Below are 15262 nucleotides of genomic sequence, written 5' to 3'. Positions count from 1 at the left end.
GGATTTAACCGAGAATTTAGGATAAGTGGGTGGGACAGGAAGTATAGGGAGAACTACAAGTACCAGCTGGCAGTGCGCTAAAAGGTGACGCGATCTGTCTCCCGGAAGTATCTGTGCGTGAATCTGACATGGCCGGGAGAGGTTTGCTGAGAGTCGCATGTACACTGGTACGTCCGGCATCTGTCAGAACGTACGCTAAAAAACCTGGTAAGAAGAATTATTCCGCGAACACCTACGTTGCGCGTTGTCAGGTGTATCAAAGTCTGTCTTCTAAATAATGTCCTTAAGTGTATTTAACATGTGCTCAATTCCTATCTTGTGTCTGGCAATGTCAAGTAAAATAATATATATTCAGGGTCATTCATTTTACTAATTCTTTTATAATATATAGGATATCAATTTAGTGATTTTTTTCCCCCTAGTTATTGTAGACTTATAAAGAAAGGACATTTAAATATATTGTGACCCCTTTCCCCTTGATTAAAGAGGAGTTCAGGTTTGAAGGAACTTTTAGCATGTTATAGATGATGCTCTATTCTAAGCAACTTTTCCTCATCTGAATGATTAAACTTCCTATTCTGCTATTTTCTTGGCTGCAATGAATTACAATTTCTGCTGTCTCTGTTCCCGCTTGCATCTTTTTGGATCCATTAACACTGAGAATCCTTTTGCAATCATGTACACCATTTTTGTACTTCAGAGGCTAAAGTGTTTCATTTAAGTGGGTTTAATTTAAATAAAAACAAAAATAGACATGTTTTTGATTGACCATTCTACACTGTACATACAGTACATTTTTAGGTTACATATGGTCTAGTTATCAACTTTTTTTTTTTTTTTTAATCCATCTTTGTATTTGCATTTTAATTAATCTGACAAAGACTCATAGGGAGCTTTAAAAGTTTTTGCTGTTTAACGTTCATACTCTCATTGCATTTAAAGAAGTGGGGAAAAATCTTTAATACCAATGACTATCAGCTTTGAGAATTATTTACAATGCAATAAGGTCACTAAAAATAAGCCTTTAGAATACATATCAACAAGCATACTTACTTATGTTTACCATGCAGTGGATTTTTATTTGTTTCATCCCTCTGCAATGCAAGTATTGTTTCGTCATCTACTATTAGATTTTTAAAGCACCAACATATTCTACAGTGCTGTACAATAGATGAGTGTATACATTGAACATACACAAGTATTGGCCAATACAAACAATATAGATAGTGTCACAAAGCTAGAGAATACATTATAATCCATGGTACATTAAATTAAAATAATATTGCTTGTGGCTACATGTCCGACCAATAGTTTATTGATTTATATGTATCCGGTTCCCCTTTGATTGCTGATGTTTGACCTGGGCCACCTTAGCGCATAAGTAGGCTACTTCACTTCACACGCAGTTCTAGGGTCTATGTCAAATAACAGTGGATTATAGTATATGAACTTAGTAATGCAATTTAAAGAACACCGCAGGTAAGCCAAACTTGCGCAGTGTGTTTTGGCCACCAGAGCAACAATCACAGTAAAGGTCACAGCATGGAATGATCCTGCTAAATTAACCTTATAAATTATAAACTCACCCTGATTCTAACCTGTAATAGGCACCTTATTTATTTTCTCTTATGCTGATTGGATAAGATATGCATGTTATTGCTTGAAATGTGTGCCTGCTAGAATTTAATAGTATACTATCTTTCCTTTTAGTTGTGAAAAGTAAAGGTAAAGGAGCAGTGAAAGAGGTTTTGAAGGGGCCAGAATTATGCAGAGACCCAGTAATACTGACTACACATGCTGTTGGGGCAAATATCTTTAAGACAGGGCCTGATGTGAAGCTGAAGGAGGACTCTGAGTATCCTGAATGGTGAGTAGAGGTTTATCAGCATAAAGCTTTATAGCAGAATAAAATAATTTGCTTTATCTAGTATAACTTTTTAAAGCAATGCTGATATTAGAATGCAAAGTGTCTAAATTGTTCTGAAAATACTACATAATACTTGTTAAAGTAGTGCATTGTTTGGTTAAAAATTTTTTTTTTTTTTTTTTTTTTAACTTGCTTTGGGAAATCAGTTTCCTGACTCTCTAATGTGGCTATTTCGAACTTGAATCCTACCATGGCTGTATGAAATACCTCTAAGTTAATATAGTTAATGCAATATAATAGAGTCTCAAACTAATTGTAATCAGACTATTGTATGCATGTTATAATAACCAAAATTATTATGATGCTATTCCATACAATGGCTTGTTTTCTTGTAACTATAAAAAATGTGAGCACAAATCAGGACAAACTTACTTTGCATGATTATTGCATGAAATTATATCAGTAATATGCCCAAACATAATAAAACATTATAGCAGGAGTATATTGGAAAGTTGCTTCAATATGAACATTTGGCTAAACATCATAAAAACAATGCCCAATAAATCGGGTATGCAAGCCTGGCCTGAACTTCTACCCAGCAAGGCTTTCATTCTTGTAAGTTTTAAAATCATTCATTTAATTTCATTCATTGTCATCTAGTTTCTTGAATTCAGGAGCCTTTGAAGAGCTACTCCAACGTGCAGGATATGTGTACTGATATACTCTGCACCTACTGGTTCACTGAAACACGATCTAGCATTACTAGCTCACCGCCAGCCAGGGCTCAACTTCCCACATTGACTCCTTCTTCAAAGTTCTTTTAATAAGAACCAGCAGTACAGAGAATAGAAAGGGGCAAACAGACAATGCTTTTAATAGTATATCTGACAAGAAAAATCTGTAATTATAAATGTTAGAAAATTGTACATTGGAAAGTTTGCTTAGTATTGGATTTTTCTTATTAGGCCAGGGGCAGGCCAAGCCAATTGGGCAACCTGGCCAGCAGCCTCGCCCCTGGGTCCTCCCCACCCACCCTGCATGTGTACGAAGAAATGCGTATGCATACTGACATTGTGGGGAGCGAGTGTGGACCAGGTGTAGGCAGGAGAGGTAACTGCCTGACCCCCCCCCCCCCCCCCCTCACCAGCGTTGCACCCTAGCCAGGTGCCTCTTCTGCCAACCCATAGTTCCGGCTTTGCATTAGACAATATATTATTTTTGAGTTTACAACCCCTTTATCATTGTGATCAGTTGGGCTAAATGCGTAATCATGAGCCATTTGCTAAATATGTTTTTGGACCAGCCTGTGTGCACCAAAACTTGATCCTTATTTATTTAAATAAATAGAGTAGAAATTTTTAAGGTGGTAAGAATGTGACTATCTTCCCTAAATATATGTTTACTTTTGTCATCTAGTTACTTTTAAATATATATCCAAGTTGCACATTAACCTATTTCTAAACTGTGCCTATATTCTGTACATTATATCGTCACTGAATTCTGTTAATGTACTAAGTCATTTTTATCCATTCCTGTTACTGCAGTACTTGCTTACCTTGTAAAATAACTTATAAGGTTTCATTTAAGAAATATTACAGTATGGTATGCATGACAAAACAATCATTATAATTTTACTAGTGCATCATAAATATACATTAGGTTTCATAAACTGAAATATTCTTTTATATTACCAATACTGACCATGCCTTGTCTGTCTAAGGTTATTCCATTTGGAATTGGGACCCCCTAAAAAACTAGAAGAGTTGAGTCCAGAGACACCACAGTACTGGAGGCTTCTTCGTAAGATGCATATATGGAGAAATAACCGCCTAGACAAGACCAAAAAACTGTGATGGAAAATAAAAGCCGCACATTTTCATTTTATCTAGTCTGCTTTGACAGTTATATAAAAAAGTTTAAATATTCCGAAACTTGAAATAAATTATTTCCACTTTTTGTATTAAAGAGATGCAGTGTTTTCTTGAAAATGCTAGGCACCTCAAGCACAGTATGTGTGTGTGTGTGTATATGTGCATTGAAGCTATACAAGCTAACAAAATGATGCATATGTTATAATACCTGTCTGCCAAGGAGCTCAAAATTTTGAAACAGCTGGCAACAGCAGAAACAGAATAGTTGTTTGAATGATATTGAAGATTTTATAGTGCTTTAAATAATAATTTTCTTTTGCCAAAACATTACAACCTAGGAATATAACGGTAATAGAATAAGCAGGGGTTTCCTGCCTCTCTAATTGTCATTGATGCCTTTTCTGTGTGAAGACCATCTAGTGCATTATGGGTTCTGTTTTTTTCACATACATAGTCAAAACTTCTCCCTGCTGCATTTATTGTAAATTTGGTCCCTTCAGTCAGCTTCCTTGGGCTCCCTAAAGGGGCCAGTCTGTTACTGTTATTTTAAGGGTATTAAGAATCACAATATATCAAGCAATATATTTTTCATGCCTTAGTATAGTGTGCTGTTTTGTCACAGAATAGATTTTTTTTTTTTTTTCTTTTGGCTGCCATGACTTGGAACAGACATCAACCAGTTCTCTCCTGCTGTGAGCCCTGTTCAAGCTTAATTAATTCCACCATGTTAGTCTTGAATTGGAAAGGAGATCTTCAAAATCCTCTCTAGTTGGGGTACTTGACATACATCAGTATGGAGTTCTGCCCACAAGGTTAATGAGAACGAACAAAGTATTGATATATATGTGTATGTAAAGTTTTTAATAGCAACCAGTTTATGATGTCCCATTTCAGCTGCTGAGTACTTGTAGCTTCAGCAATTAGTAAGAGATGAATGGAGCTGGCAAGCCAATCACTAACCTCTATGTGCTAGGCTGATTGCAAAGTAGATCATTACTGACAGGCAGAGAAAGAGTAGTTTCTGGGCACTCATGCATGCAAACAAAAAGCTTGGCTGTATGTATTAACTGACTATGTGAAAGTAATGGACTAATTGTATAGTATTCTGCAAACTAAAGACCCAAAAAGATACAAATACAGTCTTTACAGCATTTTTTTTTAAATGTGCAATGCTACACATGAGATACAAGAAAAGAAAAAATGAGTACCTACTGACTATCTTCTGCTGTGTTTTTATTTATTTTCTCGTTAAATGGAGTACTGACTGGCCAACACCAGACCCAATGAAATAAAACTAACACAGAGACATCAGCTTCTAATACGCAAGTCTGTTTTCAATAATCATCCTTACAACAATGTATTAGTCACATTTGTCCCACCTACAAGTAAACAGGTCCCTTTATTTAAGTTCTATAGCATATTCCATGTGACTTCTTTGGCTTGAATAAATCCAGGTCTAAGAATTGCCAGGCTTAAAGTCAAAAAGTGTAACGGGTGTTTTGATCAGATAGGCTGCCATGTCTTATCTATGGTCTGGATGTGCTCCTTTGCCTTCATTCTCAGTGCAGCAATGCTTGAACTTCTTTGGTCCATTTCCTCTAAGGGAAATTTGTCCATGAATCCCCCCATGCACTGATAAGGAGCACCGCTGAGAGGTTGGATAGGGGTCATTGGAGGGCCACTGTTCAAAAATGTGTGACTTTGGTAAGTGGGCTGAAGGGCCTGGGATGGAGCCATGAAAGCTGGCATACTGTGAACAGTAGTAGTCCCTGGGATTGGTGAGGTGAGCCATGGTTCCAGTGGTAAAGTGTTGCTCAAAGGCCCCACACCTGTAGCCATTGGGGATCGTGAGAATGATAATAGTGGGGAATCATGTAGCTTGCTAGAGGAAGTCTCCAGTTTCTCTTGCCGCCTCCATTTTGCTCGCCTGTTCTGGAACCAAACCTATATTAGAGAAGACATACTAGTATCACAAAACAATGTGAGAAACTTGTTTGGAAGTGAGAAATCTCTAGGATTAGGATAAGCTATTAGCATTCCGAAACCCGATCCTAGCTAATGATTATTCCATTAACGGCTCGTAATGACCAGTAATTGGATAGTACTGGTTGTAGATTACTGAAGGCAATGTGTTTGGCATATGGAGTTATAGGATATATAACAGAATGCAGTTTTTGGTGGGATACAAATTGCTGTGAGTGGGTAAAGCATAATTTACAGTTTCTGGATGGACAGATAGTCACTTAAGAACAATCATGATGTTTCACTGTATAAATCACTGTTTGTGTGGTTCTACAAAGGTGGAACATTGACATCCTTCCTTACATGTCATTCAGAGGGCTCAAGAAAGGATCCTCAATTGTGCTGCAGAACCCTGCACTTCATGCCATGTTTTCTCAAATAGTGAGTTATGTCAGAATTTACTGCCAACTTTGGCATTGATGCAAAATATGGGATACAAGTCAGTGGGCTAAGTCATTCACTAAGGTTTAGTTGATTAGGCAAATAATAACTATGGCATTCAATGATGTCACATATATCTCACCTGGACTCTAACTTCTGGCAGGCTAACCTTCATAGCCAGCTCCTCTCGACTGTACACATCAGGATAGTGTGAGCGCTCAAAGGCACGCTCTAATTCATGAAGCTGATAGGTTGTGAAAGTTGTTCGGTTCCTGCGGTGTTTCTTTTTAGGTAGCTCATTATCCTCCCCTTCTGGAGTGCCAGGTGTTGGGGTGCTGCCGTCTTCCCTCAAGTCACACAAATCTTCACATTTGTCTAGAAACATCCCTTGTGCTACAAAACAAACATTCAAAGAAAAGATACTAATTATAAATCACATATATTTTTACATATATACACACACATTTTTTCTCTTTTCTTCATTTTTATTTAAACATTCAAGTAAAAAAAAAAAACCTTCCTGGAATGAAGATAGTTTAGACACAAACAAATTTTAATGCAGCTTTCCTTATAGTACCAGATCATATGAAAAATTCAGGGGCATCACTACACTTCTTATTAGAAGTGTCCTGGAGTTTATCTTTTAAATAATCTTGTAGCATTACGTTATAGACAGAAAAATAGTTCCTGTTTTTACAAGTAGCAACCAACTGCATTCCTCGAAAGTACATAACATATAAAAAAATTATAAAAAAAAAAAATGTTTATAGCACATATTGCCCCATTAATTTACTTTGGTAGTGTATTTCATATACAGGGTTATTTTGGCCACATTTCAGTACTTAAAGGAACAGTAACATGAAAAAAATGAAAAAAAAAAAATGGTTTAAAGTACAGGTATTGGACCCCTTATCCGGAGACCCGTTATCCAGAAAGTTCCGAATTATGTAAAGGCAATCTCCAATAGACTTTCTTGTAATCAAATAATTCACATTTTTAAAAATGGTTTCCTTTTTATCTGTAATAATAAAACAGTACTTTTTACTTGATCCCAACTAAGATATAATTAACCCTTATTGGAGGCAAAACAATCCTTTTGGGTTTAATTACTGTTTAAATATTTTTTTAGTAGACTTCCCAAGCATTCTGGATAATGGGTCCCATACCTGTAATTAAAATATAATGTACTGTTGCCCTGCACTAGTAACACTGGTGTGTTTGCTTCAGAAATTCTATTATCCTTTATACAAATAAAAAAATAAATGTCTGCGCCTGGACAAAACATGTAGTTAAAGAAATGAAGCAATAGTGTATTGTGTATTTGTTAACTGCCAGGCTGCATTGGCATAGGTGGCATGTAGGTAACATGCCAATAAACAGCACACTTCTGCTTCATTCATTATTTTGACTGTCTGGTAACTTAAAGTACTGGTATCAAAATGCAGGACTGAGTGAGTAGTGTAGTAGGAGAGAAAATAGACACAATAATCAACATTGTGTGCACTGAAAATACATTTTTAATGTATTATGCCCTAAACCCCAGAAATAAGAATGTATGACAGGTATACATCAGAAATGTTACTGGAATGGATACTGCAGACCAGCATATGTACTCTTTAATTACAGGCTGACAGAAATATGGATGACTTGCCACACACACTCCACTAGATCTTAAAGGGAAACGAAAGTCAAAGTCACTTGGGGGTGCCAAAATGTTAGGCACCCCCAAGTGACTTTAACCGCTTACCTCGTACCCCGGGCTGGTGCCCCTGTTAGGAGAAAACAGCACCAGCCCGGGGCACCTGGAGCGCAGCGCTTCCGTCTTCCTCGCTTCCTTTTCCTTAGTGCCAGCGGTGGGCGCATGCGCAGTAGAGTGAAAAGCCGACTTTAACATTTAAAGTTCGGCTTTTCACTCTACTGCGCATGCGCGCGCAGCGAATCAGGAAAAGGAAGCGCCGGCAGCTACCCCGGGCTGGTGCTGTTCCTTCCTCACAGGGGCACCAGCCCGGGGTAAAAGGTAGGCGGTCAAAGTCACTTGGGGGTGCCTAACATTTTGGCACCCCCAAGTGACTTTGACTTTATTTTTCCTTTAAAACTTCAGGGTTTATCCACCAATTACTAACACAAAGGGGTCATTGCAGACCCAGACTTAAACTGGATGTATGTTACTCTATCACTAACAATATAAAAAACATTATTAAAAATATAATTAATAACTGGTAAATTGTGTAGCCCAAGTAAAAAAATATTTCCTCCCAAGAAAATATATTGCTTTAAGAATATTATGTAGTGCTCTTCAAATTTATAAAAAATATGAAGGTAATAGGAAGATCTGAGCAATACATGAGTCTGCAAGGTACTTTTCTGGCCCCCAGCCTGCTTGATAACTCAGCAGACTTTTGGTATGACCTCTCAATTATAATATAGGGAAAACCTGGGAAAACAGCATCAATTAGAAAACATACAGACTATATACACAATATAGTATATAAACAATATTTAGTAGTTCACCCCAAAACCACACATTTTTATAGCCTCAACCCTTTACTAGTACACCAAGAAGAAAATAAGCAATCCATTTGAAACAACACATAGGGGGTGTTTAATAAAGTTAGTTTTTTTCACGATTTGTGCTTTTTTGGGCTAAAACGACTTTTTCATGCAAAAAAATTAAAATTTTCACTATTTATTATGCGTCAAAACCATTAAAAACACTAATACATAACTTTGCCATCTAAAAGCTATTGAGGTCATAAAGTCAATAGGATTTGTACTAGGCAAATATGAACAATCTTTAATTCATGCTTTTTGAGGTTTTCGGGGGTGCCTCCATGTTCATTGTGTTGGCCATATGTATTCAGCCATGTTATTTCCAAAAGTAGATATATATTTTGCTCATACAGGCAACTTTTCTACCAACTACCAAAAGTTTGGGATTATGCGGAATCCACGCTCTTGTCCAAACCAAATCCTTAAAAATCCTTAATTATTTTGAGCTTTTTGTTCAGCAGCAATGTAGTTTGGAATTTCAGCAGCTGTTTGCTAGGGTCCAAATTACCCTAGAAGCCAGTCACTAGTTGGATTGAGAGACTGGAGTATGAATACAAGAAGGCCAGATATATGATAAAAAGTAACAATTACAAAAATATTTTTTTTTGGCTGCCTGGGTCAGTGCCCCCCCTTTTTTTAAGCTGGAAAGAGTTAGAAAAAGAAGGCAAATAATTCAAAAACTAAAAGAATTCAAAATGAACACTAATTAAAAAGTTGCTAAGAACTGGCTATCCTATTACAAACTAAGAGTTAACCCCTGTTAAAACTGTGATGCACAGGAAGCTTTAAACAAACTTGAGAAAAGTAAAAGAAACACGTGTAGATGTTTGTGCTAAAAATTTTCTGTTGAAATCTGCTGTCCATTTTGCTTTCTGTTTTTCGGTACAGTGCTAAATCCCAGCAATGAAAAGATCCAAGGAACTTGCCATACTCTGGTTAGTTCATAACATTCTAGCTAAGCCATTGAATTTACTCCAGCAGTGGCATATTAGCTAAGTTTGTGTTTTGGTACAACTTTAAAAACAACATGGAAATTTATAAAATCAAATACTCCATAACCAAGATCAACCAAGGAGATATCAAACTGTGAGTATTTTGTATTCAGAAAATTCTAGTAACTAGCAAGAAAGACCAGGTTTGATTTAGCATTAATTAAGCTTATGTAGTTCTGCAACTGGTACTCCTGTATCTTTCTCATGTCACTTTGCCTATAACTTTGCCTTCCTCGTGTAAAATTGGTATAGATATCTTTAAATATAATAGTATTAAAATTATTCATAACCTACCTTGGTTTTTAAATCCGGGTTAATAATAAAAACTGAGTTATATGTGTCAGACCTTCGATTTAGACATAATTCCATCTACATCTTTAATGACAGCTTGTATTCAACACATTTACTTCACTCAAAAATTGTTGACTATTCAGTTCAAGCCATGATAAGCACTTATTAGTATATTTGCTCTATACTTTCTAGATATAGTGAGTGCCCTCTTAGCCAGAAAACATCACTAGTTATAAAAAAAGAAAAAAACATTTTGTTTCCCTTCCTCTGGATTAATAAAGATTGAAATGGACAGAATTGTAATTTTTAACTTGGCTTTGCTACTAATTATCAAAGATATACTCTTTCTAATGATGATTCAAAAAGGCATTAAACATGTACCTGTTTACAAGAGTTATACCTTATTCTACATTTCTTAACCTTGACATGTGAGAAAACCAACCATATTGTGTTTTTAATCCTAGTGCACTGTACATAATCATAAAGATCTCTGACAATAAATGTTTTCTGTAGAACTATAAGCAGCTATTTCCTTACTTTGCAACCTGCAAGTTTAAAGTTTCTACAAGATCAATTTAAATTGTTTTATTAATATAGATAGGTTACCTGGCTGTGTCTTCCTGAACTGCACTTAGCTGCAGGCAAACAAATGGATCAGCCTCAATGTAATATCCTCCCGGCTTTTGAGATTTGAGTGGTAGTGACTGGTGGGGGGAGAGAGTTCCAGGCAGGGAGGGAGATAGCTACAGAAGTAATAGTAGAGAAAGAGTCTTGGTTTAATCTTCACAGATGTCTGCAGGGACTGAAGCAAGCTATAGCAGCCGCAGGGGATTATAGGACTTTAGTAAAGGGTCACCTCCCACTCTTAACAATGATTGGCACTGCCCAGTGGCTCAAGGAAGAAAGGTTGTGTGGTGAAATGAGAACAATGTTTTGTTTTGTTTTTAATCCCTTTATATTGTTTATTGCCCAATAAATAAAGAATACTCCATAGACTAGAGGTCAAGTAGATCTAGTGATATTATTTGATACAAACTGATCGACCCAAAATAACACGCTGTACATGTAAATTCACATAAGTCAAATACAGCAAAAAAAGCTGTAATTTGATGATCATAGTCTACTTAATATGATATGGGTTTGAAAAGCTTGAATTAATGAATTTTTACAAAGTACTAATGTGATTTAATAACAAGCATTATTATAGAAAAGACTGTAATACACTTTTAAAATGCCTTGACATTGTACATGCTAATATCCACTTAAAAAAAACAGAAATGTGTTTTCATACAGGAGGAGGGAGAAGGTTAGGAGTTGATATGCCAGGGAAGATTGCTAACACGTGTGGCATATAATGGTAGCATATTTGTAGATACTGTAGTTGCTGACATTACTTGAGAACTCCGGTATGTGTTATTGCAAAATTTATGCGATACCAACATTCATACCATTTGTCCCTATGTTCATTGTAGGCACTTTGGTGAAAGCCATTACCTATATAAACATATGGTGCTTATTAATACATTGCTACAAACAGTTTGATCTTATTGAACATCACTCTAAAAATGTGAGGCAATGAACATAATGAAGTTCCGATTACATAGTTACATAGGGTTAAAAAAGACCAGAGTCCATCAAGTATAACCCTTCCAAGTAAACCCAACACACACAAATCTATCTATACACTCACATACATAAACCATATATACTAACATGTAGTTCCAGGCAGTGTCTTTCTGTGGCTACTAAAGCAAATAAAGTACAGGTATGGGACCTGTTATCCAGAATTCTCTAGACCTGGGGTTTTCCGGATAAGAGGTCTTTCTGTAATTTGGATTTCTATAACTTAAGTCTGCTAAAAATCATTTAAATATTGAATAAACCCAATAGGATTGTTTTGCCTCCAACAAAGATTAATTATATCTTAGTTGGGATGAAGTACAAGGTACTGTTTTATTATTACAGAGGAAAAGGAAATCATTTTAAAAAATCTAAATTATTTGCTTATAATGGAGTCTATGGGAGATGGCCTTTCCGTAATTCAGAACTTTCTGGATAACGGGTTTCCAGATAACGGAGCCAATACCTGTACTGTCTTGTATAAAAAATGGCATTGACTCAAGGGATGAAAACATAATTTTGCCCCTTTATAGGTCCCTGGTAAGGCCTCACCTTGAGTATGCAGTGCAGTTTTGGGCTCCAGTCCTTAAGAAAGATATTAATGAGCTGTAGAGAGTGGAGGGATGGAAGATTTAAACTATGAGGTTAGACTCTCAAGGTTGGGGTTGTTTTCTCTGGAAAAAAAGGTGCTTGCAAGGGGACATAATTACTCTGTACAAGTACATTAGATGGGATTATAGACAGATGGGGGATGTTCTTTTTTCCCATAAAAACGTTTAGCGCACCAGAGGCCACCCCTTTAGATGATAGGAATGGAACTTTCATTTGAAGCAGCGTAGGTGGTTTTTCACGGTGAGGGCAGTGATGTGGTTTACCAGCAACTACATTATTGGTAAAATTTGCAATACCGGCCTGGCCTGGGCAGGTGTTTTACCGGCTAGGCTGCTAAACTACCAGCCAGGTGGCAACCCTATTTGCCAGTATGGAAGAGAATGACGTTCATAGGTCACCAATAATATATCTAAATGAGTTAAGAACAAAATTCCACACCAGCTATTCTCATTTGAGCACAGTACAAAACTGCAACAATTCTGTATCATAAAACTGTATTTAAACACATATTTTTGTTTTTCTAACTTTTGTTTTCTTTTTTGCATTTATAATTCATTGCTTGCACCCAGGCGGAATTTACCCCAAACAACACAACTATTCCAGTAAGCAATGTATCTAATGTGTATCTAATAAATAGGTTTATCAGAGAACATGAATATAAGGGAAAATTAATTTAAAGAATGAGCCTGTAGAATGTATAATGTTCTTTAGGTGAGCTGTCCTGTGTTGCTTAAACTCCTTAGAAATCTATGATGATAAAATCTGGTTGGCCAGATAACAGCATTTTTGGTTGATTAGAAACAAAAAGTTAATTTCACATTGTATAAGGTTACTTTGTGAGAAAAAATTAGGTTCCAACTTCTCTAATAAGGGATGCAGCTTGTACATAGGAAGGCTATTAAGCTACTAAAGGGTATGATTGTAGATGTAGATTGTAGATTGTAAGCTCTTTTGGGCAGGGCCCTCTTCACCTCTTGTATCGGTTATTGATTGCTTTATATGTTACTCTGTATGTCCAATGTATGAAACCCACTTATTGTACAGCGCTGCGGAATATGTTGGCGCTTTATAAATAAATGTTAATAATAATAATAATAATTATCTTGGTTATGAATAATGTGGGATCACTTAAAGTGTTTACAAAGGTACTGAAGAGAAGATATAATAACTATGTATAAATATATATGGGGACTATGCAATACTCTCTGATGCTTTATTTAACAGTTGATGTTTCCTACAGGCATGAGGGCACTAAAATAATGCTCTATTATTATATAATCTATTGTTTATATAGCACCAACAGTGCTGGTGGCCCCGCTGACCCAGGGCCGCCATCATGGGTGTGCTGCACTTACTTGATTAGCCGGACCCCCTGCTGTCATTGAGAAGTGGTGGGAGCTCAGGTGCCTACATGTTCTTTCCTCTACGTTCCGCTAAAACTGCATGGGGATTAGATGGGCTGAAAGGGAAGTTCATACTTCACCCATCCAGTCACTATGCGGCTCTACAGGAACTTTAACTAAAGTGGCAAATAAGCATCCAGAAAGCTTTGTAGTAGAAAGAAGATGAGACACTGGAGCTCCTGCACCCCCACCTTCCCAAGTCTGCAGCTCACTGACAGCAGGGGGGCCAGCCAATGAAGCATACGCAGCACAGTAGTACTGGTGGGGAGGTTCATGACTGGGGGGGGCTGAGGTGACAGTTCCAGTGGGCCCCAGGCACCCCAGTCTGACACTGAGCGCAAGTACATTTACACCGCGCTTTACAGATTGTACAGTACATCAAATTAGTCCTTGCCCAAGTGGAGCTTACAGTCTAAGGTCTCTATTACATTCACACTTAGCAGTGTCAGTTTTTATGAGGAGCCAACTACCCAGCCTGTATGTTTTGAAATGTTGAAGGAATCCAGAGTACCTGGAGAAAACCCATGCAGAAACAGGGAGAACATACAAATTCCTTGCAGATAATGCCCAAGCTGGAATCAAACTTAGACCCAATCACTGCAAAACAGAAGTTGTACAGTCTTTGTACTGGCAATAGAGATGAGTATAAAACTGATCCAGGGTCTGGTCTCATTTGTGTCTGATTAACCCTTCTGAGGCAAATAAGGAATAACTTCAGATGGAATGTTTTAATTTCAGTCAGACAAAATAATTTCATGGATATGTACTGAGTACAAGTACTTAGGCTGAGCACTGCTAATTATTTTTTCTATTATGGGGTAAAAAAGGCAATAAGAAACATAAAATTAATAATTAAACATGGCTACGGATGAAACAATATCACATCTTTGACTTGGTTTTCCTTGCTTCAAGTTTTAGTTGTCTATGCAAAGGAAGTCTTTTGTAAAGAAGGGAACTAGTTATTTAAACGCTTTATTATATAAAAGGTCCTTGGCAAAGGCACAAAGATATACAATAAAAAAACAACTCAAATGATAGTGTAATTAGGGACAGCACCAAGTTTTGTGGCACCCTATTCTAATGGACTTCCATCACCAATTAGAAAAATCAGCATACAGACTGCACAATCTGACATCTGATCATTTATTGACTTTGATTGAAGTGCACAGCTCACAAGAAAATACAAATATACTTAAAGTATCAGCTTTAACAATTATTTAATGGCTTAATAGTCTTATAAGATGTTAGAAGCCACTTCAAGTTTTTTAACTGTACTTGATTTGCATGGTCAGTCTTTCCTTTCTGGTTATAGTATTAAGAGGGATGCCAACTAATCAATAAGATTTTGCTTATAATTAAAAAATGGTTTTCTACACAGTTTACCTTGCATGTATTAAAGTAATTTGTAATTGCTATTAGTTATCGTCTGTTCCTAGCAGTTCACTGCTTTTGAGTTTAAAAAAAATTGTAGCAGAAACAAGCTGAAAATAGACCTGTGATTAAGATATTGTTAGAAACAGAATCTTGGTTATAGCAGACATCTGCTACATTGTTTTAAGAGTCAAACTCAGAGGTGGGTTCACCACTTTGCACCTCCATACAAGGTGATGAGCACAGCCGTCAAAATTCCTTTTTTTTATTAACACATCCATA

At 36.7% G+C, this 15262-nt stretch overlaps 2 protein-coding genes across 2 annotated transcripts; one reads left to right on the top strand and one right to left on the bottom strand.

Moving 5' to 3' along the window:
- The first annotated feature begins 33 nt into the window (after window positions 1–33).
- On the top strand, window positions 34–3832 carry mrpl54 (mitochondrial ribosomal protein L54). The gene is made up of 3 exons (XM_002941391.4): window positions 34–207; window positions 1711–1867; window positions 3588–3832. The coding sequence occupies exons 1-3, from the start codon at window positions 129–131 to the stop codon at window positions 3718–3720; spliced, it is 369 nt and encodes a 122-aa protein (XP_002941437.1). The 5' UTR covers window positions 34–128; the 3' UTR covers window positions 3721–3832.
- A 1123-nt stretch (window positions 3833–4955) lies between these two features.
- rax2 (retina and anterior neural fold homeobox 2) lies at window positions 4956–10787 on the bottom strand. The gene is made up of 3 exons (XM_002941390.5): window positions 10581–10787; window positions 6284–6534; window positions 4956–5682 (listed from the first exon to the last, which is right to left on the bottom strand). The coding sequence occupies exons 2-3, from the start codon at window positions 6524–6526 to the stop codon at window positions 5242–5244; spliced, it is 684 nt and encodes a 227-aa protein (XP_002941436.1). The 5' UTR covers window positions 6527–6534; window positions 10581–10787; the 3' UTR covers window positions 4956–5241.
- Window positions 10788–15262: the final 4475 nt, after the last annotated feature.

This window comes from Xenopus tropicalis, chromosome 1 (assembly GCF_000004195.4).
Source record: "Xenopus tropicalis strain Nigerian chromosome 1, UCB_Xtro_10.0, whole genome shotgun sequence".
Classification (NCBI taxonomy): Eukaryota; Metazoa; Chordata; class Amphibia; order Anura; family Pipidae; genus Xenopus; species Xenopus tropicalis.
Note: the sequence above shows the minus strand (reverse complement) of the source record. Positions and strands in the feature narration are given on the sequence as shown.